The 27,922-nt window shown below is 34.6% G+C and overlaps 1 protein-coding gene across 1 annotated transcript; it reads left to right on the top strand.

Moving 5' to 3' along the window:
• The first annotated feature begins 121 nt into the window (after nucleotides 1-121).
• LOC126701866 (DEAD-box ATP-dependent RNA helicase 10-like) lies at nucleotides 122-27,922 on the top strand. The gene is made up of 14 exons (XM_050400290.1): nucleotides 122-289; nucleotides 2,325-2,470; nucleotides 2,571-2,694; nucleotides 6,324-6,393; nucleotides 7,923-7,985; nucleotides 10,920-10,994; nucleotides 15,238-15,357; nucleotides 15,949-15,990; nucleotides 16,077-16,151; nucleotides 17,182-17,328; nucleotides 17,478-17,615; nucleotides 21,861-21,972; nucleotides 22,057-22,145; nucleotides 27,669-27,922. Exons 2-14 carry the CDS (start codon nucleotides 2,347-2,349, stop codon nucleotides 27,783-27,785), a joined length of 1,296 nt encoding a protein of 431 aa, XP_050256247.1. The 5' UTR covers nucleotides 122-289; nucleotides 2,325-2,346; the 3' UTR covers nucleotides 27,786-27,922.

The raw sequence follows: 27,922 nt of genomic DNA, 5'->3' as shown, positions 1-27,922 counted from the left end.
ATTGAAACTTAAGGTTAGTAAAATCAAAAAAAGAGGAAAAAAAATCAAAAAAAAAAGAAAAAAAGAAACTTAAGGTTAGTTTTGAAATATAGCCTTTATTATTTATTTATTTAAAAGCTAACCATTCCACCGCTTCTCCAGGTTTACTCTTCTCTTTTCACGTTGCCCCTCGTCTCTTTCTCTTTGGCTTAAACGTAGAGCATCTCGGCCAAATCCTTCACCTCTTCTCTCAGTCTTGCTCTCTCTGTTCGTAGCCTCTGCTGGCTCAAGTATTGGCTTCTAAAGCTTGGTACGTTTTTGTAATCCTATTTGGTTCTGGAGAACATGTTTGTTTCAGGTTTCATATGATTTTGTTTCTCTCTTTTCGTAGTCAACTCAAGCTGCTGATAATGGATGTTACATTAATCGAACGAGAAAATTAGGTGGTTAGAAAATCTGCAATCAACATTTGACAAAAGTGTATGTTACCTCTGTTTTGCTGCTTAGGTATTACATGAGAGGACAAAGCTTTTTGGGTTTAACCATCTTTTTGGTTTGCAATTGTGGATTACTTTGTACAAGTTTTCTATCTTAAATGGTGTACAAGTTTTCTTTTCTGCAATCAAACTCGTAGTGTTGGGTAGGAAATACACTTATAAAAAAAAAGTGTTGGGTAGGAAATAAAAGTTTTGAGAATCAAGTCCAATAGATGCAAGAACCCAGAATAAGGTTTGCTCAAAAATTTTTTACGCAATTTTCAAATTAAATTTGGCCTCTTATTTGAAGATATGAGAGTTGAAACTTTCAACCTATAAATTAGTTTCATGAGTGCCACCGCATTCATTTTCCATTCACCAATTATCATAATCTTAGTTTGCTTATTGCAATATGAGGGCATAATGTCTTCTAGATTTACTCTGCTGGGCCTATATTCATTAACTAATTTGAAGAAGTTTTTCGTCCATCTTTCGTACCATTACCACTGTATCCATGCACATAATGATGATGATTTGAACCTTTTTCACTAATTTCATATAAAAAAGATTGTTCAAAGTGCCTAAATGTAAGAACTTTTGGAGTCACAACTGGTTAGGTAGATGTCATAGGCTTAATTTTAAGAGGTCACTATATTAAGAGCACTTATATGTTTATACTGTGTTGTAATTCTTTTGTCTTCTAAAATTATTAGTAATTATCAAAGCAAATGTAAGAGCACTTTTATAGTAATGGATTTAACTATATATGAATTGCATTCGTGTATCCTAAGTATTTTGTTATCATTTTCAAGTCATAGTACCTTCAAGTAAACTGAATGGTCTATTTTGGATCTTAAATCTCTCCTTTTTCATACCTTGCTGGAATGGAGTTTGTCCTTTAATCTTTTTCCTTGTTCTAATTTTTTAGAAATGCTTGATCTTTGTAATTTAAGTGTTTGATGTACTTTTTTTCATGTACACCCCCAGTTTGCCTGGTTTTTCTCTTTTAAATTTTAATACAATTCCGTTATTTATCAAAAAAAAAAAAAAAAAAAAAACTATTGGGTTAGTGACTAGTTTAATTAATTTTGTTTAACCTTCCTTTGTACCTGTGCCTCTAATCTCATATTCTTCTGTTATTCTCCCAAACTCCATCCTTCATCTTGATGTAGCGGCGGCATACCAGAGCTGGTTTCAAACAAACCCAGTAACTGTAACTGTAGGAAACTAAGTAAACTAAACGTGCGTATTTGGTTTACTATTATTCATGAATCCTTATTTCTTATTTCTTTTTCAATTTTTTAGTTTTTACATACTCCATTAGTTTAGTTTATATCTATCCACCCTATGAATGCTCATATTTAGTTAAATATCACCTGTTCTCAAATACATATGAAATCTTATTATGCATAGCTGCTAGATGAAGTTTATAATAATGTATTTCGTTATTCTTTCTTTTTGTTGGTTTGTCAAAGAAAATTCGGTTTGCATATTTTGATTTCATGAATTCTCTTTTGAAATTCCATAGAGAGTTGGATGTGGAGTGTTTTGAAAACTGGTTTGCTAAAATACAAAATGTAGGTTCTCATTGTTAAAATTTGAGAAAGTATATACATGACCTGTATTATACAAACCCTTTTGCCACCCCTAATCCCATCCGGGTTATTTTACAGCTACCACCAACCACCCTCTTAGGCCAATCATCACTGTACAATAAAGTAATTATTCTTTTTGTCTCTTAAAAAGAAATAGACGTTTTCAATTTGAGGGCTTATGTATTGTGGTAATTATTAATTAAGTGTTTATATTTGGCCTTTGTAATGGCTTTTTCTCTGCCTCTCACTTATGGTTGTGCTTTTTTAAATGTAGAGACTGATTTTTTTTATTGAGAATGGAAGAAGACAAGAATTTTAAGGATTTGGGAATATGCGAACAATTGGCTGAGGCTTGTGATAATTTGGGATGGAAAATTCCAACGAAGATACAGGCCGAAGCAATTCCTCACGCACTTGAAGGTTCATTGTCTCTTTTGTATTCTCTTATTATCACATTGTTCTCCTTTTATTCTTGTAGTGTATTCATGTACTTGATTCTATTTTGGTTTTTCTATTTTAGGAAAAGACTTGATTGGACTTGCACAAACGGGTTCTGGTAAAACTGGAGCGTTTGCTCTTCCCATTTTGCAATCACTTTTAGAATCTCCACAAGCATTCTTTGCTTGTGTGCTGTCCCCAACAAGGTTTGATATTTGATCCTTGGTTGATTGATGTTTTTTGTTTTTTATTTTTATAATAATTTTTTTTCTATGTTCTAGGAAGGGTGTTTGAATCTATACTACTATTTAAGAGACTTTCTCTGTTAGGATTCCTCAATTTTGATGCCCAAAATATCCTCAAATTTACTAATTTGTAAAGCTTAAATAGTAGGGTTAGACATGTAAAATTACTAATTTAAAAAATTCTAAATTTTAGATAAATTTGAAAAAACATTGCCTACAAAATAGGAACACTCCCCCTAACCCACTTATTCTAACACACGTTTCTAATATTTTATTCTAAAAAAAATAAAAAAACCTCATGTTCAGTTATAAAAAAAAAAAAAAAAAACACTACTAAAAAAAAAAAAAAAAAAAACACTACTAAATAGAGATTAAGAGCAGGTTAAGTTGTTTCTATATATTAAGAAATTCAAAAAGATAGTTATTGTCTTTTTTACTTCTAAAAATACCCTTAATTTAATAAACTTATCTTTATCTCTAAATCATAAGAAATGGGTTAAAATCTTAAATTGATAAAAATTAGAAACAAAAAACCTAATTAAAAAAGCCCACGTTCTATAAAAAAATTATCTACCACGTTCCTATTTTGAAAAAAAAAAAAAAAAAAATTCCCACGTTTTATCCAAAAAAAACTACCCCAGGCACTTTTTTTTTTTTTTTTTTTTTTTTTTTTTCAAATTCAAAGTTTAAAAACAGTGCAAGTTTTAGATAACTTCATGTTTAAAAACTCAAGTAAAATATGCTAAAATTTTAGATAAAACTACCACTCTCCCACAGTCACTCCCACAATCACAAGTTATCTCTATATATTAAGATCTTTATATATTAAGAGAATTTAGAAAGTTAGTTACCTTCTTCTTACAATGACTAAAATACCACTAAAATTTATTAAGCACTACTCTAAACAAAAAATAATTGGGTCTGTAAAAGTAATTTGAACTAAATATATTTAAGAGATATTTAAAATTTTTTTAAAACCCTAACATGTTTGAATTCCATTCCCCACATTTTACTCCTAACAAAGTGCTTGAATACCACTTCCCCACGTTTTACTCCTAACAAATTGCTTTACCCTCAAATTTAAAATTTTAAACTACTCTTTACCTTCTTCTTATGAACAACTGTTATTAACTTCTTTTAGTTATCCGGGTTTTGCTTTTAATTTCATGTTATACTCCTCCCCCTTCTCCTTCATCTTCTTCCTCTCTTTTTTTTTTTTTTTAATTTTTATTATTTTTTATTTTAAAAAGGCTATAAATTAGGCGAAGACGCATTTGGTAGTTTCATGATAGCTTGAAGATAATTTTTCAAAGGTAGAGATTCTCAAGAGTATAACATAACATTAAATGTCTCTCAAACATGTATTTGTGATAATGAGATGTTACTTTCACAGCCATGCTCTTCATATCATGCTTCATCGATATCTTACCAACAACCAATTAACACCTATTTCGTGAAATTCTGACTTCACAATATTTATTTGTTTGTCTATTACTACATGACAATTTCTATTTGTTTGTACTTATTTATCTTCTTTGACGTCAAACTTTTCTTTCTTTCTTCTTTTTTTATTTTATTTTTAATTTAACAATTTCACATATAATTTTTTGAGAAAAATATGACAAATGGGATCTGTTAATGGCTGTCTAGAAATTTCTTTCATTCTCTCTCCCTTTTTTTTATTTTTATTTTTATTTATTTATTTATTTATTTATTTATTTTACTTCCGAATGATGTTGTTTCAAAGTGTCTCACAAGATTAACACAAAATTTCTGTTTAAATTCTTCATCTGCACTTGAATCTTTAAAAAGTTTTTATAAAATATGCCTACAACATGGAATGTTTTCTATTAGTTTCATGTTATTCATGTATGTCAGATTTTTTTGAGTTCCTTTCTTTTAGTTTGAAGTTATATGCCTATAGAAACCATTAGGGAATCCTTAAAAGAAAAGATAAATAAATAAATAAAAATAGGAACTAAAAAGCCTTTAAAAATGTGCATAGAGCGTACAGAGAAGGCTACACAAAAATGCAATCACAATAGCAGCTATGCAATTCGCACATTTTGTTTACTTCTCTTTACTATTTTTGTACGTGCACGGGAAAAATACTAGCAACTGCTGGACAGTCACAATAGTAAAAAACAATACTGAGAAAGCATATTTCCTTAGTCTCATATACATATGACACATTAGCACTAATATAATGGGTCTTATAGTAAACGTGTAAGAGAACCCTCAAAGAATGTGAAAATGAAATTTTTACAAAACATTGATCAATACAAGAGACAGCTCCATAAAAGAGAATTTAAGTCATCACTTCATGCGTAAGGGTGGATGTATTCATTTTCTATTGTAGGGATGTGCATAATTCAGAATTGGAAGCTTTCAGGAGCTTCATCAAGACCATTTATAGCACTCCTGTAAGGGGGATCAGGGAGGATAAGAGATGTTAGCTACCTTGTAAGAGTAAGGGGTTCACGGCTAGTGCATACTACCATCTTCTAGTTGGCCATAGTGAGCAGTTTTTCCCTTGGAAAAGCATTTGGAAGCAGAAGATTCCCTCTAGAGTGGCTTTCTTTGTATGGACCGTTGCCTTGGGGAAATGTCTGACAATTGACAATTTAAGGAAAAGAAAGTTTTGCATTTTGGATTGGTGTTATATGTGCAAGTGTAATAGTGTTGACCATCAACTCCTTCATTGCCCGGTTGCTTTGGAGTTGTGGGATATGGTTTTTGGTTTATTTGGAGTGAGTTTATTGGGTTATGCCAATGTCTGTTGTTGGGCTATTTGCTTGCTGGCAAGGTCGATTTGGTCGCCATTGTAATGGAGATACATGGATGGTTGTTCCTCATTGTTTGATGTGGTGTATTTGGAAGGAGAGAAATAGTAGTTGTTTTGAAGACAATGAGTGTTCCATGTTTGATCTCAAGCTTCTATTTTTCAGAACTTTATTGGATTGGTTCTCTGTGTGGAGAAACCAACCTTTTTCTTTTATTTTGGATTTACTTGATTTTTGTAATGTTCGTTTTTGATATGTTCACCCTTGTATACTCCCTATGTACTTGGGTGTCTCTCTCTTTTTGATATCAATGAATCTTTATTACTTATCAAAAAAAAAAAAAAAAAATTAATGATTGTGTTATATCCATTGATATTTCATAAAATACCAATGTAAAAAAATAAATAAATATACGTCTCCATAATAAAAAAAAAAAAAAAACTAGCCTCTAAGCACGTGTTCACGTGCGTGCTTAGAGGTCTTCTATTTTTTTGTGTAAAGGTTAATAGCGTTTATTTATCATAATTCAAAGTTGCTATATTTTCCAATCACAAAAATATCTAGGGGTGTGATGAGATTTATGCATTTGTGAGTGAAATAATTTTTTGGTATAAATATCATCACACCCCTAGATATTTTTGTGATTGGAAAATATAGCAACTTTGAATTATGATGAATAAACACTATTAACCTTTACACAAAAAATAGAAGAGCCTCTAAACATGTGTGTGAGCGCGTGCTTGGAGGCTACTTGATAATAATTTGATTTCTTTCTTTTGCGTATTCTTATTCTATTTTTTTTTTCAGGGAGCTTGCAATTCAAATTGCTGAGCATTTTGAAGCTTTAGGAGCTTGCATTGGTGTAAAGTGTGCTGTGGTGAGCTTTTGGCCAAAATTGTTTCTAAATAGACATGTTACACATTATATGAGCTTTCTGATTATATTTGTCTTATTCATTTTCTATTTGCGTTACATGATGGCACAATCTTTTTTTATAAGTAATAGGTTTTGTTACCGAAAAGGATCTACCTGAAGTATGTAGGAAGCATACATAAGTATACCAGAAAATTTCAAAGAAAGAGACTTGCAAAAATGAAAAGAAAGAGAATCAATGAATTTTACAACAGAATTTATGATGCAGATGGAAAGTGAACAAAACGTGTCTGCTTCAAGAAAATGACCCTTGAATCCAGAAGGAGAATAACTGGAATTCACCAGAATAGGAAAAGAAGAAACCTCTGAAATTTTATTTAGCAAACTGAATTAAAAAATTCATGTATAGACTTGGAGACCAACTTAAAGGTTTCATAAAACTTTATTAACAAGTAGAAATATTCTAAAAAGAGATCCTAATTAAAGGACCACATTTTAACTAGAAAAGTATTAAAACACCTACAAATAAAATCAAAGAAAAAAAAAAATCCTATATCTAAAATTTCAAAAATTACAGGAAAATTGTTAAAATGAATAAACAAACATTAAAATGCATATTCTATTGCGCATCAGACCCTTCCATTTGGAAAAAACTTGTTCTTGAGATTCTTTTTCCTTTATTACAGTTAATCATTGTGTGCAGCATATTTATGCTAATAAGTATGAAATTATCAATTCTAGTTAGTCTTAACTTATCCCTTGTAATGGTTAATTATTGTAGCTGTAGTGCTGTACTTCTACGTTAGCACTGGTTTTGGGGCTATTAGTTTTATAAATTGAAAGGATAAAGCATAAAATTGTAAAAGTTGAATGCTTTAACTTCCATCAATTGAATTCCAATAACCTATCTCAAATGAATCCTTCCATAATAATGGGATGGAGGGTGACAAGATCTACCGGGTGTGTGTAACTTGCCAATTAAAAAAAAAATCCATCAAACAGATAGATTTGGAAAATGATGTTCTGTAAGCTACTGCACTCACTGTCACTGATTCTTTTATTACGGTTTCCTCATCATATGTGAGATATTGACAGGCAAGTTCATTCTTTTTAATTTTTAATGCTGAAAGGTATTGATTGCTCTAGTCTAATTTTAGGGCTTTTAATCTGTAAAATATGCCATAACCTGTTGTTAGATGAATCATAACTAGAGTTTGGAATGTAATAAATTTTGTTTTCATGGAGGTGCAAGACTATATTTTGTGGTTCATTTCTTCTTTGGTTAAATGATGTTTAGCAAAAAATGCATGTTAGAAATAAATAAGTGAACAACATTTATGGGGGATATCCAAGAGAGGTGTCTCTATTTGGTTTCTAAAGTTTTTGATGCTATGATTATCAGGTTCAATTTGTATAATACTGTTGTTAAATAGATTTTCTTGTTAAGTTTGTAATTTTTTTAGAAGTTTAATTTGCATTTTTGTTAACATCAATCAATCTCTTTAATAAGCATCTTTACCAAATTCTTTGTAGCTTGTTGGAGGGATAGACAGGGTACAACAGACTAACAACCTTGCAAACCGGCCACATATTATTGTAAGTGTTTGTTTTATTGGCTGAATAGTTTGATATCTTTGGTTTCTTTAAATCTTGTATGAGGGTATAAAAGGTGGATAACTGAGAATGTGATTTTTTATTTTTTTCATTTTTCCATTTTGTTTATGTTGGATTGTCAAATTACATGGGAGTTTACAATTATTTTTTGTTTTTGATAACAATTTCTCAATTTTATACTATTGTAGTTTTTGCATTGAGTATTGCTGGAATCCAACCTAATTTACATGAATAATGTTGAAGTAATTTTGAAGATTATGTTTTTGATTTGTATGACTTCAAAAATGCTTTTGATTTGGAAGTAAATTTGATGATTATGATAAACTTGATACATGTTGAATGACTTCATCCATGATCCCATTAATTACTCTCATATAGTGATTTAACAGCCAAGAAGATTGGAGAAATTAACATAAGACATGAACATTATTATTTTATTAGGCTGTGTGTTTGGCTTTCAATTTGATTCTCCCTAATGCCACCATGATTGGGGCATTTGTCTTAGCAATATCCTTCTTAAGGCTTCAACTTGGTCTCTACTTTGATGTGCATTATAATACATAAACTTGAACATGTTCAGGCTGATTGTAGACTATTGTCTTAGAGCTATGGTGTAGCTTGTTTTTCCACAGCTTGATTTGGTTATTGTTATGCTTTTCTCAACTTTTTGCAGCCAAGGTTGTGACTTTGGATTGGATTGCTATGTGTCTTAGTATTGTGGGGTTTTATTTTTATTTGTGCATCACTAGTGGTAGATGTTGATGGGCTGTCTTAATAATCCCTAATAACTTTTTACTTGAATGAGTGGAGTCTACAAAGCATTGATGAGGTATATTGACATATTCAGTTCTAGTGACTCTATCTCATATTAGGTTTTGGATTTTGAGCTGCTCAATTATATATTTATTTTTTACTGTAATTAATTTGTTATTGGATATATGTCCTCCTATATGCGGGTTGTTCTATTTATAGGCTTTAAAAAAAAAAAAAATTAACTAAAAATAAAGTCATTTCTACCTTTGGTTTTGCATTTAAGATGCATTACATGGCCCTTTTACTTGATGATATGAACTTGTTTGTTCAACCAACAAGTATTTGGTACTTTTTATTTTTGAATTTTTATTGATTATTGATAAACTACTGATTTTCCCAAAAGTTTAATATGTTAGGAAATTATGAATTTAATCATTTAACTATAATTCTAACATTCCTCCTTATGTGTGGGTCTAAACTCTGCCTTAATAAGTGGGGCCTAACATGTGGGATTTTTAATATTTTAAATGGGAGGTAGAGTGAAGATAGAGATCAAACTCAGGATTTTCTATTATGATACCATGATAAATTACTGATTGTCCCAAAAGCTTACATTGTTAGGAAATGGTGAATTTAATCATTTAACCATTATTCTAACAATTATAATAAAATTAAAATAATCTTTGGTATTGATGCATGAGTATAATGCATAAAATAGACGATGATGATGTGGCATGGTGACATGACATTTGATAAAGCAATTGATAAAGGTGAGTTGGTTATGGATGATGATATCAGGTGAGTTAGTTATGGATGATGATATGATATCATCACCAATAACCAACTCCTAGTCTATAAATATCCATGTACATGCATTGTAAAGAGATAGATAGTAGAATTTCAGAATTTTAGATTTGAGTTTTGATTAAGGTGTGATTTCTCTTTCTTTCTGTACTTCCCTCTCTCTCTCTCTCTAGAAAATGCAAATATTAATCTTCTTGCATCATTTTGGTATCTGATTTCCCTCTCTTTCTCTACTTCCTCTCTCTCTACAAACAGCAAGTATTAATCTTCTTGCATCATTTTGTTATCAGAGCAAAGAAATGAAACCAAGAAAGATTGTTCAAGCACTGATGTTTTCAATTCTATTGCCACCATCCATGGCAATCCTATGATTTTTTTTTGATAAGTAATATATATATATATATATATATATATATCAGAAAAAAGGATTCACCCAAGTTTCCAAGTATACAGGAAATATATTGGGGTGAAAACAATCAATTAAAAAAATTGCATAAGTCTAATAATAATGTAGTTTCTAAGGGAGTTGTTATACCTAATATGGACCTCATGATTGAAGATGTTTACAGTCCATATAAGCGTCATTGGCTTATGGACAGCAACAATGTTTTGGTTCCACAACAGCGCAACAACATCCTGTATCAGTTTACATTTGAATGCATGGTTCACATATTCTTCTGGATGGACTTCCTTTGACCATTCACTGTCCACAATGAGAAGTAGAATCCTTTATACCCTTCACAAAGACAACATTTTACAATACACTTTGCAACCGATGAAGTAGGCTGCCAGCCTAGCCTAAGAGTTGTATTTCACATGTGCCATATGGTTATTGTTGCTAAATCCACGTGCTAAGGTTGTTGGAATATTTGAAAATTGAAGGGAAAATTAGTTCATGGCACATGCTTATGCTAGAGATTTTAGGAAAAAGTTAAAAATAATAGTCACACCCTTTATTTTATTTTTTGATAAATAATAGTCACACACTTTATTAAATTTACAACAAGAACAAGAAGCCTTAATCCCAATTTTTTGGGAGTGGTTATGGATCCTCAATAGACTAGTGTGTGATTATTCATTAATGTGTTACAATTGTATTCTAGCATGTGATAGATGTGTGCTAGGTATGGATGATGTGATAACTAACTCCTAGGCTATAAATATTCATGTCCCTAAGACATGCTTGCCAAGGAAGCTCCATTGAATTTGTTTGGATTCTTTGAAAGAACTTAATTCTTTAAGTTTTAAATCAGTATATCGTGCAATGAATTTGGTAAATCAATTTTACAGCTATTTTGTTTCTGTTCTGTTGTTCAATCCACTTCTCATTTTGATTTTTTTTCTTAAATGCCTTTGTAGGTTGGAACACCTGGACGTCTTGTTGATCATCTTTCCAACACGAAAGGTTTTTCGCTTCGCACACTAAAGTATTTGGTACGGTACTTATATCTTGTCAATGATGTAGTTTTCTTTTTTAGATACATACATGTTGGGTACATATGGGTCTATGCGTTATGTTACTTATTATAGGTAGTCTTGATACATTGTAGGGAGCTTTAAGAGTATGGAATCAATTTGACATGAGGTTAATGAATCAATATCCTTATTTGAAATTGTGGAATATGAAATCTTTGACTTGAATATGAAAAAAGCAAAATATGCACAGTGGAATTTCTCATAATTTAAATGCATAATCATAAAGCACCAAGGATCATTGATTATAATAAAAAGAATCTTTCTTTATTATAGGGATTATCATTCATCATTCAGGTCAAACTTCGTTATTTCTTTGGCTTTTGGTAGACCCACTATAATTTTTAAATTTATAGAAACTCAACTTCATAAAGCACTAAGGATCATTAGAGCACCGGATGAGAAGAGAAATTTGATATAGTTTGGCGCAAACAACAAATTAGAACACGTTGGGTTGCTAAAAAGGCCTATGTTTGTTGCGCATCTTAATGGGTGGTTGAAGCCCAAATGAGTGCATGCCCAATACCCATACTCGATAGTAAGTCCCAAGGGAGTGATTAGCCTTCCTGAAAGCATGATCCCATGAAGGGCTTGGGGTTGACTTTGGCTTCAGAAAAATCCCGCGACAATATTAATTGTGATTGAATGGTGGTGTCATTGTGAACCAGTGGGAAGTGGGGGAATCTTTTTGTACCTGCAATGATATAGGATGCGATCAATGTGGTGAGGCCGTGATTGAAGCCGATGCGGTTTTGGGTTCCAATGTTGTGGGTGACACGTTGCGAGGACTAGAGTTAGTAGGTATCATAGCTTTGGCGATGAGTGGGGTGGCGGGGGATATCCCAGCATAGTTTTTCTGACATAATATATTGGGTCAAAATCCTTTTCTTGCTTTATTGGGGCTGGGTAGTGATATGACTTAGGTGGGATTATCTTGGGCTTCTGATGTCTAGTGCCTTACTTGGGAGGATAGCATAAGCCACTGAAACTCAGTGTATTGATGAGGATAGCAACATCTCAAGCTGGGTACCTTTATGTTACATAGACCTAGGGGAGAATTTGGAATTGGTTTCCGTAGGAGGCGAGGAAGATGTTGGGTTTGACATTGAGGGTTGGAGGAGCCCTCTAAATGGGTGGCAAGCCTGATTTAGTAAATTTGTGGGGTTCCTTGTTGGTCGGTTTGAACAACAGTATATGGCTTTGTTACGGCAACTTAAGAAGGTTGTACTCAATGGGCACTTCTAGTGGCTCTCGGCGGTCTATAATTTAAATCAAAGAGCTTTCACAGAATCAAAAGTATGATTTCCTCAGCAAATTATGACGGGCCTCATGGGTGAAGTAGTGGAAGGAGAGAGGTTGTGATTGCTACGGGGCATTTTAAGTTTACATTATGAAATTGCTTATATTAACTTGGCTGGTTAGTGGATTGAACAATCCCCAAAAAAGGGATTTTGTGAAGAATCTGTTGAAAGAATGGAGGTGCGGTAGTCCTTTTGTAGATTGGACAGTTCTGGATGCAGTTGACACAGTTGGGGGGTGTTACTACTATTGGAAAAAAAAGGGTGTTGGAGAAAATTGACACGTGTGAGAATTATTTTCAGTGTCTACTTTGTTGAAGGGTGTGGAGGATAGGTTTAAGTGGGAGTGCCCCATGCTATTTGGTTCGAATGATGATAACCTCATAAATAGCTTATGGGAGGAGTTAAGGAGAGAGGCAAAGATGGGACATGGCTTGGTGTGTTGCTGGTGAATTTAGTGTAATTAGATATCCAATCTAGAGGCTTGGATGCAATAATTTTATCTCAGCCATGTTCAACTTCTCGAATTTTATTGAGAATATTATTTTGATGGATTTATTACTTGAATGGGTTTCATATACATAGTGTAAGAGCTTTGATGGGTTTTTGTGGATTGAGAGGAACACTTCATGGACGTAAAACGACGACTTCTACCTTGAGTGGTGTCAGATCATTGTCCTCTTTCTGTTGTAGTAGGAGGCATGTCAAGTGGGAAATGTGCAATTAAGTTTGAAGATATGTGGGTGATAGTGGAGGGGTTTGTGGAGAAGGTTTAGAATTGGTGGAATGGGTATTTTTTTCACTGGATCTCCTAGTTTTGTATTAGCTCTTAAATTAAAAGCAAGTAAAGAAGATTTGAAGTAGTGGAACAAGCAGGAATTTGGGGATGTTACTTACAAGAAAAAGCATTTGTTAATTGAATTATTGGGTCTGGATGTGAAAGAAGGCTGCCATAGAGATGAGGGTAAGGCTAACATTGAACGTTTAGCCACTCTTGAGATCTCTTGGTGTCAAAAGTCAAGAGATTTATGGTTGAAGGAGAGCGACAAGAACACATGGTTCTTCCACATATTGGCCAACTCACACAGGTACCAATCACATGAGAGGTCTAGCGGTGGATGGTACTTTTTATGAGGAAGAATTGGAGATTATCTGGTTGGAAAATATTATACTTGTCAAAGGGTGGGAGGCTTACTATGCTTTCACGCTTATCTACATATTATCTCTCCTTCTTTACTATTCCCATGTTTGTGGCAAATAGGTTACAGTGAATAAAAAGGAATTTTTTGTGGTGTTCCTTAGAAGAGTAGTTCAAATACTTGTGGTGGCATGGGATAAGGTTTGTTCACCTATTGAGATAGGAGGATTAAGGATTAGGAAGATAGGAAGTTTTAATCAAGCCTAATTGGTGAAATAGTTATGGTGCTTTGGGCATGAACTAACGCTTTTGTGGTATCAAGTGATAACTTCGAAGTAAGGGGTGGCTGGAGTACTAAACCAAGTAAAGGGATGTGTGGGTATAGTCTTTGCCAGAGTATAAGAGCAGGTTGGTATAATTTCTTCCTGTATGTATCCTTTGAGTGATGGCACACATGTAAGATTTTGGCACAAAAAATGGTAAGGACAGCTGTCTCTGAAGAATTTGTTCCTTGATTTTTTTTGCTTGCTCAGCTGTCAGAGAATCCCCAATCTTTGATTGTTTGGTTAGCCTATTGGATAAGGGGGTATAGGGGTTGATCCGTGTGTTTTCACAAAGATTTTCATGATTCAAAGTTAGAGTCAGTGAATTCCTTTTTAGGCCTTATTTTTTCAGAGGTTCCTAGGGGGTGGCAAGTTACAGCCAGTGATAGATTGTGCTGATGTTTTAATGGGAGTGGCAAGTTTGATTTGAATTCTATAAGGCTATTCATGGTACCAATGTATCTTCATTCCCTTGGAAGAGTATTTGGGGGTTAATTTCCCAAATATGCTGTCCTTTGTCTGGGGTAAGACTCTTACCTATGTTAATCTTACCATGAGGAGGTCTTTATTTAGTTGGCTAGTGTTGTATGTGTCGTTGTAGTGGGGAAACGGTGGAGCACTTGTTGCTCTATTGTGAGATATGCACTTTAGAGTTTTTGGGTAATGGTATACATAGACTAGACATTGTGGTGCAAAGTACACTGTAATATTCCTATCCACTTTGCAATTCACAAAATCAAATCTATTTAGATCTAGTGTCCGTTTGAGAACAACTTATTTAGTTTTTTGCTGAAAGTATGCTAAAGTATACTTGTACTTTAAAAAAGTGAGAAAAAGTGAGGTTCTAAATGGTTGTACATAAAAGCTAAAAGAAAAAAAGTTGGCTTATAAGTCAATGCCAAACGGATACCCTAGTTACTAGTGGTCCATTCATTGCTTTTGTTTATTTCATCCTTTTATATTTTCTTACTATGGCATCTCCTTTACTGCATCTTATTTCTTATTTAATGTCCATCTCTGCCTCAAGTCATGGTAAAGTTTGCTACTCTGCCAGACAACTGCCGTGGTAGTGATGGTGGCTTATATAGTATGCTAAACTCATAGATCTCTATATCTTTGATCTAGCTAGAACTGGTAAAAAAACTGTTAGGGCAACCTTGGTGTTGCTTAGTATATATTCATTTTATAAGTAATAAGAATTTATTGATAAAGAAACAACAACCCTATGTTCACAATAATGAACATGAAGTATCTAAAACAATTACAATCAAATCAAAATGAGAAACTAATAGAGTGCTGAAAATAAAAAATGGAAGTATAATGTGTAAAATCCCAAGCCCAAGACCAATCAAACAGGGTCCTGGTTAGCTAGGACTTCAAATGATGTTGCCTAGTCTATGAAATCATTTGTTATAAGCTGCATGATTGGGTTACACTTTGAGCAGGTTCTAGATGAGGCTGACAGGTTGTTGAATGAGGACTTCGAGAAACCAATTAATGAAATTTTGAATGTTATTCCTCGTGAACGGAGAACGTATCTATTTTCTGCCACTATGACCAGTAAGGTATGTATTTAAATATCCTGCTGTACCTAAAAGATATATCTGTCATCAAGGATGTACTTTTTAAATTTTTTCTTGCTGTGGGTGGTAGCTACATATGTGTTGTAAATTTATAGTGAATCCTGGATATTCTGCTTCCTTAAATATGAGATCCCTTTCTGAAATTTCTAGAGAAACTCATTATGGAACTAATGTTTCCATGAAAATGAAGTGAAATTTTGAGGAAAAACATTTTGACATTTCATGCTCATCAGGGCATGATAGTTTGGTAGGGTTTTAGATGACCTGTAGAACACACTTTACACCAGCAGAGAAGATATTTGGTGCCTTACAGCACGCATGTTATAAAAATTATTATGTGGGCAGCACACATATTCTAACAATTGTTAATGCTATAGACACCATATGGTTGTTAAAAGGTTCTTCTGACACCTGCCACTCATTAGTATTACATCAACACTGTTACAAGTATTGTCTTTGTGGTTCCTAGACAAGTTATACTGGAGATTCACACTGCACAGGTGAATCCTATATGAAAAAGGTATAATTTCTTTAGTCTTCCGCATAATGTTCTATTTATTCATGATGTTTCAGGTTAAGAAGCTCCAAAGGGCTTGTTTAAGAAATCCTGTGAAGGTAATGATAATCTTTCTTACACTTATATCAATTGTTCATAGTTTTTGTCGTGACTTCTAATAGCTATCAGTTTTGAATGATTTCAGATTGAAGCAGCATCAAAATATTCTACTGTTGACACGCTAAAGCAGCAGTTTTGCCTTTTGCCAGCTAAATACAAGGTTTCTCCTTATTTCGCTTATCCAAAATATATCTACACATACATAAGGTTTCTCCTTTTCTCAGTGTTAAGCTTCTTTTGAAGATGTTTTATTAAAGTCCTAATACTTATGCCAGGTATTATGGCTGGTGATTAGTGCCAATGAGTTAAATGTTTGAATTCATTATCAGGGAATTATTTTGTTTACATTGAACTGAGCATGCTTATGTTCTTGAGTATGTTGAAGAAAGACAGTGGAAATGTTCATGAAAAATGTACAAGAATTAGTTTGGTCTTTTGTGCTGAAGGTTGCCTCTGAAGCCATGTACCAGATCATAGGAAAAATGACATTTTTTTTTCACCAAATGCTTTTTTATGAGAGGTAGACCTGAAGTTTATGCTCTCCTACAAGGCAGGACTGAAGTTTTGAGGTCTTAGCCAACTAAAGAGATCATATAGATAGCTTTCTTTTGTACAATCAGAAGTTCTTTAAATAGTTTTTGTTAATGAATACTTTTGACAAGTTGATTCTTTGAATATTGTGGACAACTTCATTTCGGGCAATTTGTTGTTTCTGGATATACAGAAATTCGAGGCTTGACATAAACAAGTTGTGTTTAGCTACTAATTAATTTTGTCAATGGCTTTTAGCAGATAGTGAAACCCTATGTGGATCGAAAAACAATATGATTGCAATGGCTATTGTAACAAGTTGTGTTTGTTTGTTTCTTTTTATATCCTCTCCTTAAATTTGTATAGAAGTGGGGTATTTGTGCATTGGGTATGACCTTATATATACATACACATTTTTCTTTGCGAGTAAAGAAGTGGCTAAGTGATTAGATGTGAAGAATGTTTCTGGTGCAACTCTTAGTGCAAGTGACAATCATTTAAGAGTGAAGTGTATTGCACTAACAATTTAGAAAGTGTGTTTATGGCATGCATTTTGAATGTGTATTCATCTAATTGCATGCATTTTAGTTTCTTTTGTAGAGTTTCTTATGTTGTACGATGTTGGTCTTTGTCATATATTCATATTTACTGTTTTGCAGGAGTGTTACCTTGTATATATTTTGACTGAGATGTCTGGATGTACATCAATGGTTTTCACTCGTACCTGTGATGCAACTCTTTTTCTTGCTATGATGCTTCGACATCTTGGTCTCAGGGCCATTCCAATTAATGGTAAAATGACCCAGGTAATATATATTATTTAACTGAAGTAAAAATGATTTCCATCTGTAGCTATTTAAGTATGTTGGTTAGCTCTTTCCTTTTATCTTTTTTCTTTCTTTAATTTATTCTCCCTTTCTACGTTGCCGTAATATTTTGGGACTTTTTTTAACAGTCGAAGAGATCTGGAGCCTTAAATCAGTTCAAGGCAGGAGAGTGCAATATTCTTATCTGCACTGATGTGGCAAGTAGAGGACTTGACATTGAGCTTGTTGATATGGTTATCAATTATGATATTCCCACAAGCTACAAGGTTAGGCTTGCTACCTATGTGCTGACCAAGAGCAGGGGTATACCTGTTTTATGGTGTAACATACTTACATACATGCTTTCCATTTTGATTGTTTCTTAGCTTTTATTCAACTCAACTCAATAAGTGTAATTTTTGTAATCTTCTAATAAGTGTTGTAATTCCATCTTTTTGATTGGTTAGTTAGTTAGGAGTCAGGGATTAAGCACATGTAAAACATTTTACACATGGCTTAATTCTTAGAGTACGTGCCAATTATCTTGAGCCATGTGAACCAATGAGATTAGAGCTACCTCCTATAAATAGATGGTAGTAATTCACAATTAGGCATTGAGTAAAGAATGACCCAATTGTGCTTAGTGCATTTCCCTTCTCTTATTCTCTGTCTGTCTTTCTCTGTTAATAATTCTTTGGAAGGTGACTGCCTCCAATTTAGTCAAAACCCATGCAAGTCCTTTACGCTTTCCATCCATCCCCGTTAAGAACCACTCAATAATATTTCATTATTAACCTATCAAAAAAAAAAAAAAAAAAAACCACTGGGTTACTAACACACCTCCACCTCCGAACTAAAATAGGATTTCCATCGTGATCCACTTTTCACATTTTCATTGTTCTTTTCATCTCAGCCACCCTAACTCTTCATATATAGCTATGATTTCTATCTCAATAGAGTTATTGAGTTCTCCTCAATTCTGTGTGACTTCCATTAAATAGCTACTCCATCTTTCCTTAAACTCTTCTTCCTTGACTAAAAATTCTTTGATCCTTATATTTGATACACTTGGCACAGTTCAAGTCTCTAGTTTCATTTACCAATTTTAGCAATTTTAAAATATGCTTCTCCACCTTTGTCACCAAAATGCTGTATAATTCATTGAAATTCTTAGATCAGCACCTCTAAATTCCTCTCTAGATTCCTTTTGCTGTTTTCTATATATTCTTTTTGGGTTTAATTACCACTTTAGTCCTCAACATTTACCCCATGTTTCAAAATAGTCCTAACCTTTCAAATATTTCATTTTAGTCCTTAAACCTTTTGTTCTTGTGTTAAAAAAGTTATTGTTGTTAAGTGGTGGATACGAAAATCTAAGGTAGCAAATGGAGGGAATCAAATACTTATGCTGACTGGATGCCTCATGGAATTTATTTATTTATTTATTTTAAAAAAAGCTAAAACCAGTTAGCTCTGCAATGCAATCAGGTGAGCTGGATTTTGATGGGGGAAATGTTTGGTGAAGGGGATTTGATTCATTTTTGTCTTGGTTCTTGTGGGGTTGTGTGGTACTAAGAAAATGGGGGAAATGTTTGGTGATGGGGTTGTTGGAGTTTGTGAGAAATGGAAAAGGTTTACTTTTAGTAAAGCTTATGTAGTTTTTTTTTGATAGGTAATAGAGTTTTATTGATAGCAAAAGTGCAATGTGTTTACGATTGTAAACTCACTGCATTTGAAAAGAATACAAACAAATCAAATAGAAGTACTAACAGAAATAAGGAAATTAGACAAGGAAATACAATGCATAAGACTCCAAATACGAGACCACTCAAACAAAGTCCTAGCTAGCAAAGTCTTCAATAGATCAATAGGTCTCTCAATGTCCTCAAAAGTTTGGGTATTGCATTCCTTCTATACTATCCACATAAGACATGTTGGTATCATATTCCAAACGTTTGAAGATAAGGCCCCAACCAATTCCTCCAAGCAAAAAGAAGAGAGACAACTGTATTCGGCATCACCCACTAAACCCCAAACATAAGAAAGACCTCACTCCACAAGCATGAGCAAACTTAAAATGGTGCATAAGGTGATCCACAGTTTTCTCATTACACCAACATAGGCAACACCAATTAATAAGAGGCAAGTTCTTCTTAACAAGGTTATTTATTGTAAGAATTCCACCCTTAACAACTGTCCATAAAAAGAAAGACACCCTTTTAGGTACCTTAACACACCAAATGCTCTGCCAAGGGAAAGAAACACTAAATGCGTTGCCAAGGGAAAGAAACAGAAGGGTTTTCAATAAAGAATTATAAAAGGGTGCACATAAAAAATATCACTACGATTCAATTACCAAATCAAGATATCATCTCCCTCCCCCCTTGGTATTCTAGCGGAAACATGCTCAAAGAAAGAGTAAAATCTCCCCAACTCCCAGTCATTGAAGTCGCGACAGAAAAGTAAGTTCCAACTCCTACCTCCCCCATTTGGTGCATATAAAATCAGATCAGAAATCAGAGCTTCTTGTACCATAGCACAAGCAAACAATTCCGAATATAACTCTTTCAAAGAAATAGGACCGCTCCAAGGGTCGTACCAATACTGAGTACGAATACCCTCTCTAGTTGCATCCACAGTTTTCTCATTACACCAACATAGGCAACACCAATTAATAAGAGGCAAGTTCTTCTTAACAAGGTTATTTATTGTAAGAATTCCACCCTTAACAACTGTCCATAAAAAGAAAGACACCCTTTTAGGTACCTTAACACACCAAATGCTCTGCCAAGGGAAAGAAACACTAAATGCGTTGCCAAGGGAAAGAAACAGAAGGGTTTTCAATAAAGAATTATAAAAGGGTGCACATAAAAAATATCACTACGATTCAATTACCAAATCAAGATATCATCTCCCTCCCCCCTTGGTATTCTAGCGGAAACATGCTCAAAGAAAGAGTAAAATCTCCCCAACTCCCAGTCATTGAAGTCGCGACAGAAAAGTAAGTTCCAACTCCTACCTCCCCCATTTGGTGCATATAAAATCAGATCAGAAATCAGAGCTTCTTGTACCATAGCACAAGCAAACAATTCCGAATATAACTCTTTCAAAGAAATAGGACCGCTCCAAGGGTTGTACCAATACTGAGTACGAATACCCTCTCTAGTTGCATACACCACACGACCAAAGAAACTAATGTTCTTCCACAACCCACAACCATGTGTTCCTCAAACAACTCTAGTGCACCAACCTCCACTAACCTCCTCATATTTGGCGGCAATAACCTGATGCCATAATGGGTAACTTCCTTCCCAAAGCACCATAGCCACTTCCCAAGCAGGGCTTGGTTAAAAAGCCCAATCCTCCGAATCCCCAAGCCACCTGCCTCCACCGGCCAAACAACCTTATCCCAAGCAATAAGCGGATATTTAAAAACTTCGTCAAATCTCCCCCAAAGGAAATTCCTCTGAATCCTCTCTAATTTGTTTGCTACATGTTGTGGAATAGTAAACAAAGATAAATAATAAGTTGGAAGGCTCAACAAAGTGCTCTTCAATAAAGTAAGTCTACCCCCTTTTGACAAATATAACCGCTTCCAACCTAAGAGCTTTTTCTCCATCCTTTCTATAATAGGGTTCCAAATCGAAGCATCCTTGAAATGAGCCCCAAGAGGCATTCCCAAATAAGATATGGGCAAACAACCAAACTTATAACATTAAATTACGAGCCAGAGCATCCAAATTCCCAACCTCACCAATTGGCACACTCTCACTCTTACTAACATTTACTTTCAAGCCTGTAATAGCTTCAAAGAAAATCAACACCATCCGAATGTATAATAATTGTTCCCTGGATGCATAACAAAAAAGAATAGTATCATCAGCAAAAAGAAAAATAAGAAATATGCAAACCTTCTCGCGCATTGGGACTTGCTTGGAAACCCCTAAGTCTCCCTCCTCTGTCTTCTTCAATAACCTACTTAGCACCTCCATCACCAACAAGAACAATATGAGATAAAAGATCCCCTTGACAAAGACCACGAGTGCTACCAAAGAGACCAGCTGGGGACCCATTAATAAGCACTGAGAAATGTACTGTAGAGATGCACGCCTTCATCCATCTCCCCCCCATTTATCCCCCAAACCCATCCTCTCCATAAGGTAAAACACAGCACTCCAATTTACATGATCATAAGCCTTTTCAATATCCAACTTGACAATCACACCTAGAATACCACTCTTCAATCTACTATCCAAGCATTCATTTGCTATGAGACTTTTTTTATTCCCCTTTTTTCGCATGTAATTTGACTATGTAATTTTTTTGTAGTATTTTGTGCACACATTCTATGTACATGAAGTATCTCCTCGAATTCAATAAAATTTTGTTACTTATAAAATATTTGTGGAAATAGTGTATGCAGATATCCTCTCTTGTAATTGTGTTTGATTTTATTATTGAAAGAATTATGCTAGTAGATATTTTCCTGCTTGTTCTATATGCTCTGGTTTGCTGATTGAAGTGGTCCACAGCTTTATAACCATCGAGTGGGGAGAACTGCTCGTGCAGGAAGATCGGGTGTTGCAGTCTCTTTAGTGAATCAGTATGAGTGGGAATGGTTTGTACAGATAGAGAATGATATTGGTAGGCAACACATGCCATTTGTGTGGTGAAGCATTGTAAAGGGGGTGTCTCAAAAACTAAAGATATTTTTTGGGTGTGTTTCAGGCAAGAAGATATCACAGTTTCCTTGTCAAAAAGAGGAAGTCCTGCTATTCATGGAGCGCGTCACAGAGGCCCAAAGAATAGCTAGGGTGGTAATGATTTTTTTATTTATTTTATTTTTTAATTGTTTTCATTTTCAACAACTTATGAAGATTAAGAGTGCTTGTGCCAATAATTGGGTTGGGATAAACGTGCCCCAGTCCATGCCTTGTGGTCTGGTTTATGCTAAGAAGCATGGACTATTCAAAACCCCCCAGCGTGTCCATTGACATGCCAAGGTCACTCATGCATGCATGTACACATTATGTTAGGAGAAAATATATATATATATATATATTATTGAAAAAGGATTCCTTAAATTTTAGATATGTTCTTAAAGATTTTGATATGTATATTTAATTAATTAGCTGTGGTAACCCCACCATGTCATGTCCTAGTTTTCAAGATTTGACACATTGCTATGTCTGTGTCTGTGTCTGTGTCTGTGTCCGTGTTGCTGATTGTCATACTGTCTGTTAGTGTTGAGAATGTTATGACTATGGTCTACTCGCTTAGACCCTATGACAAAGAGAGTGAATCCTTATATAAGAGCATTAGCATCCGGTTTCTAAAAAATATCCTATTTTATCATCTCAAAAGCTACTTTATCTATTATACCATACCATTTTACAACACACCCAACATCCTAAGTTTTATTTTTACAAGCAACACATTAAAATAATATAAATTACTCAATAAAATAATATAAAAAATCTCTCTCTCTTCATCTCTGTTCTCTCTTTAATTTCTGTCTCTCCGTTTCTCTCTCTCTCTCACAACCACCCACCACCAACCCAAACCCAGAACAACTACCCACCACCACAGCAAACAAAACCATAAACAACAACTGAATCATTTCTCTCTTTCAACAAAGCAATACATGCGTTGCTGCAACTTTGGAAAAAGCCTTGGATTTTTTCTTTCTTTTCCCTCTCCAATGCCAATTAATATTCACAAAAATAAATAAAAACCCACTTCACCAAAACAAGACTTAAGCTTTAAAAAATGAGGTATTTTCAAATCTATAGATCCACAGACCCATTCATTAACAAAAAGCAAGAAGGTTCCTTGCAGAGACCCATTTGTTCTTTCCGATTGGAACAAGAAAGACACACACTGGAACCATATCAGCAGTAAACAAAAAAAAGATTTGAAGCACTAATGCAAAAGCCTTAATTTTCCTTAAATGGGTTGAGGAAATAAAGGAAACCCACTTCAAAAAACCTGGTTTTATCTTAAAACAATGATGATTTAACACCACAGACCTGTGCATTTAGCCATATGTAGAAAGAAAGAAAGAGCAGTGACCCAAAATCAAACCCATACCCACCGGCCAGCAACCCAGCCACCACCCACACGCTGGACCCACGACCAATGCCAGGAAAATTCAGCCACCACAGCAATAAAATCTCATCAATAGTTTGTGGAGCTCGAAGCTCTCAGGCCATGATGCGGCTCAATGAGTTGGGTGAGAGAAAGAGAGGGGAGAGTTGGGTTTGGATTCAGAGGGAGGGACCACAGATGTGGTGGTGAGTGGTGGAGGAGAAGCTAGCTTCAGCCATGGAGCCTTGGTGAAAAGAAATCAGAGGATTTGGGAGAGAGAATGAGAGAGAGAGATGCTAGAGATGAGAGAAAAGAAAGAGAGAGTGTTGAGTCAGAGGAAAGAGAGAATAAAATAAGAATTTTTTTTAGATGCTACTGTAGCAAATTTGTAAAATTTTAGAAAATTTGTATGGGCATGTACAGCAGTGTATGGTCCTACTATTGATGGTTTGGAGTTTGCTAATATTGAGGAGGATGGGCGGCTTTCTCTTGAGATGGATTTTTCTAAGGAGGTGGCGGCAAAGGTACTCCAAGAGATGGAGGTTGATGAAACCCGTAGTCTTGACGGCTTCACTATGGGTTTTTTTGGTAAATGCTGGAGTGTAGTGGAAAATGATGTTATGGCCTCTTTTTGACCATTTTCTTAGGAGCTTAGAGTTTGAACTATCTTTGTATGCTTCTTTCCTATCTTTAATACCCAAAAAAATAATGCTTTGAATACTAAAGATTTCCGGCCTATCAGTTTAGTGGGCTGTGTATAAGTTGTTATCTAAGGTGTTGGCTAACAGATTAAGGACGGTGTTGGACAAACTAATTTCTGAGTCGCAAAATTCTTTTGTTAGTGGTAGACAAATTTTGGATTCAATGCTTATTGCTAACGAATGTCTTAATAGTAGACTGAAGTATCGTACTCCGGGAGTGGTTTGTAAGTTAGACATGGAAAAAACCTATGATCATGTGAATTGGGACACTTTGTTCTATTTGTTGGAGAGGATGGGTTTTGGGGTTCAATGGAAGGGATGGTTAAAGGCATGTGTCACTACTGTCCGTTTCTCAGTTTCGGTTAATGGATCTCAATGCTGGTTTCTTTGGTAGCTCACGAGGTCTAAGACAAGGTGATTTGTTGTCTTCTCTTTATTTTGATCATGGAGGTTTTAAGTTGGATTTTGAAGAAAACTAAGGAAGGTGGTCTTCTTCAGGGTTTTCATGTGGGACCTGTTAATACTACTGGCATTCGTATTTCCCATCTTCTTTTTGCTGATGATACCATTCTTTTTTGTGATGCTTCTAGGGAGCAATTGCTCTCTATTAGGTTGGCTTTGACTTGTTTTCAAGCCTTTACTGGTTTGAAGGTGAATGTGGGCAAAAGTGAGATTGTCCCTATTGGGGAGGTAACATTTAGACTTTGGCTAACATTCTTCAATGCAGGGTGAGCAGTTTGCCTATGAATTATTTGGGAATGCCATTTGGTACTTTGTATAAGACAGCCGCTATCTAGAAGCCTATTTTGGAGAGAATGGAGAAGAAGCTTTTGGGCTGAAAGCATCTTTATTTGTCAAAGGGCGGTAGGCTCACTTTGTTGAAAAGTACACTTTTAAGTCTCCCAACTTATTATCTTTCTCTTTTTACTATTCCTAAGGCCCCGTGGCTATTAGGTTAGAACGCATTCAGAGGAGTTTCTTGTGGGGTTCCTCAAAGGAGTGTTTCAAATACCCCTTGGTGGCTTGGGAAAATGTTTGTTTACCGCTTGAGCTAGGTGGTTTGGGAAGTCAGAAGTTGGTGTCTTTTAATTAGGCTTTACTAGGAAAATGGCTTTGGAGGTATGGCCATGAAACTACCCATTTGTGGTAGAGGGTCATTGCCATGAAATATGGGGAGGGGAAATGGGGGTGGAGTACTAGAGTTTGTAGAGGGGCTCATGGGTGTGGTTTATGGCGAAGTATCAATGAAGGTTGGGAGAACTTTTCTAAGCACTTGTCTTTTGTGGTGGGTGATGGCTCTCATATTCTTTTTTGGCATGATCAGTGGATTGGGGACAATTATCTTATGACTCTTTATCCTTAGTTATTTGTGTGTTTAGCCATTAAGGAAGGTTGTATTTTTGATGTTTTGAGTCCTTCAGTGGGTGGAAATAACAAAGTTTGGAATTTAAGGTTTTATAGGGAATTCAATGATTGGGAGTTAGCATCTTCTTTCTCCTTTTTTCACTTGATCCAATCTCGGATTCCTAGGGGTGGTGGTTGTGACATTCTTTGTTGGAGCTTCAATGGAAGTGGGAAGTTTGACACTGAGATTCGAGATGTTACTCCTATTTTCCCTTGGAAGGGCATTTGTAAAGTAAAGGTTACTAAAAGGGTGGCTTTCTTTAACGTTTATTTGTCCTTCTTTGTTTCTGTTTGTTCTTTGTTCATTATTGTGAACTCTATATATCTTTTCATCTTTTCCTTATTAATAATATTTCCGTATTACCTATCAACAGGAAAAAAAAAATGTTTAGAGCGTGTTCAAACAGATTAAAGATGCATTGAAAGATTTTGGCAATACCCTGTCAGCTAGGTACATGCAAACATTCCTGATTAGGAATTCAGAAAGTACCATGCCTATATGAGCAGTTGAGCAAAACTAGAAGCTAACGCTTATTTGAAGTCAAGCTATGACCTCTAATTTTCTAAAATTTCATTTAGTGCGTTCAAACAGACTAAAAAGACGCCTTGAAAGACTTTGGGCAATCCCCACACATGAACTAGTCTCCATTAGGTACAAGCAAAGTTTCCTGATTAGGATTTCAGACGATACAATGCCTTATTATTTGTTCATTTCCTTCCACCACTTCTACAGCTTAGCGAAACCTACACCTAGACTGCCTCCTTGAAAGTTGAAACCTTGCAGTTTCAAGGTCCCAGTTTTGATGTAAGCACATGGAGGGATCAAATCCCTTCTTCAAGGTTCCCTTATTATGACTCTGTTGGGTAGAATTCCAAAGATTGTCTCTCAAATCCATTATCTTAGTTGCATCAGGTTAGCTCTTTCCACTGTGACTGAGTTTTGTAAAATTCAAATAAGTGTAGTTTATATGTGGTCTGATTGTTATATGATTACAATTTTCTGCATGTAAATGATTCTTGAGATAGTCTTTTGTCGTGATCATTGCTAATAAATCTCTAATAACTGTTTAACGGTTTTCAGAGATTTTGTAGGTTTTATTATTTTTGGGATGTGTTTTCCATCACATTATGTTCTTGAAGCTTGATTTTCCCTTTCAATTCCCAAATCTTTATTTATCTTCCTGGTTTAGTTATTTGGAATTGATTTCCTGACCTACTAATGATGTTTTTTTTTTTGGTAATTAAATAATTTTATTAGAAAACGAAGGAGGGGATACATAAAAGGATGTGTACACTCTCTTTTCAAAGAATACTTTAATAACAAATAATGTACAAATATTTAATCATTTTGGCATCCACCCCAAGTATTAATTTGGTCTTCAGGCCTTTCCATTTGCAAACTTCTTTGTTCAAACTGTTTAGCACTCCATGGTGTTTATGTTTGTGATATATTATAAACTTCTTTTCTATCTTTACATTCTACGCAGATTGGGTTGATCTGTTTTGAAGGCTTCTTTTAGCCAAACCAAACCAGGTCGACCACACTGAAATAACCAAACAAGCCAATTCGTAGGTGGCTGGTTTGGATCAGTTTGGCTTGTCAGTTTGGGGCCTTTGGGCCAGTATAATATATTCAGTTTGTGCCCTTTTTTCACCAAGGAAAAAAAAAATTGTTTTGCCTCCAAGTGTATCATGCCAGACAATTAATTTGTATTTTTAGCATTTAGGCTATAAATAAAAATTGTACTTGGCATTAGTTTTATTGACTACTATTTTAATTTTTATGATAAGAGTCCATTGTGCTTATTTTTAAATATACAATATTTTAGTATATATTAAAAAAATGTCGGGTACTTGGGTTGGTTCAGTTTTGTCAATTTGTGGAAACTTTCTCTGAACTAATTCCTTTGGAGTTTCAAGTTTTGAGGAAGTTTTCAGCTATAGGGCCAAACTAGCTCTTTGGTGTGATTTAGGTTGGTTGAGTGCATCGGTTGTTGGTTTAAATGGACACCTCTTCTGCCATTACCAAAGTTTTTCGGTACTCTAAAATGTATTTAGAGTTGCCATATTTTGAAAGAACTTTGTCTTTTTCGTGAGCTTATTTAATAATATTAATTAATTAATTAACTCTTTTTATTTTTTTGATAGCGTATGAAAGATTTAGGAGGCAGGAAGGAGAAGCAAGGAGGAGACGATGGTGAGGAGGCTATGGACAGATACTTAAAGCTCAGAAATGGGAAGTCTTCGAAGAAGATGAGAAAATGAATATAGGAGATAGCAAATTTTGTTGGAGTTTTTAAATGTTTTATATCATTAGAATTTTTTTTTTTTGGAGTTGTGTTGGGAAGATATTTGTGTCTATAAGTACGTATACATTTAATGCAAATTTTGTTAAGTTCAAA

The sequence above is a fragment of the Quercus robur genome, chromosome 10 (assembly GCF_932294415.1).
Source record: "Quercus robur chromosome 10, dhQueRobu3.1, whole genome shotgun sequence".
NCBI classification, from domain to species: Eukaryota; Viridiplantae; Streptophyta; class Magnoliopsida; order Fagales; family Fagaceae; genus Quercus; species Quercus robur.
The sequence above is the reverse complement of the archived record's forward strand: the minus strand, read 5'-3'. Positions and strand labels throughout refer to the sequence as shown.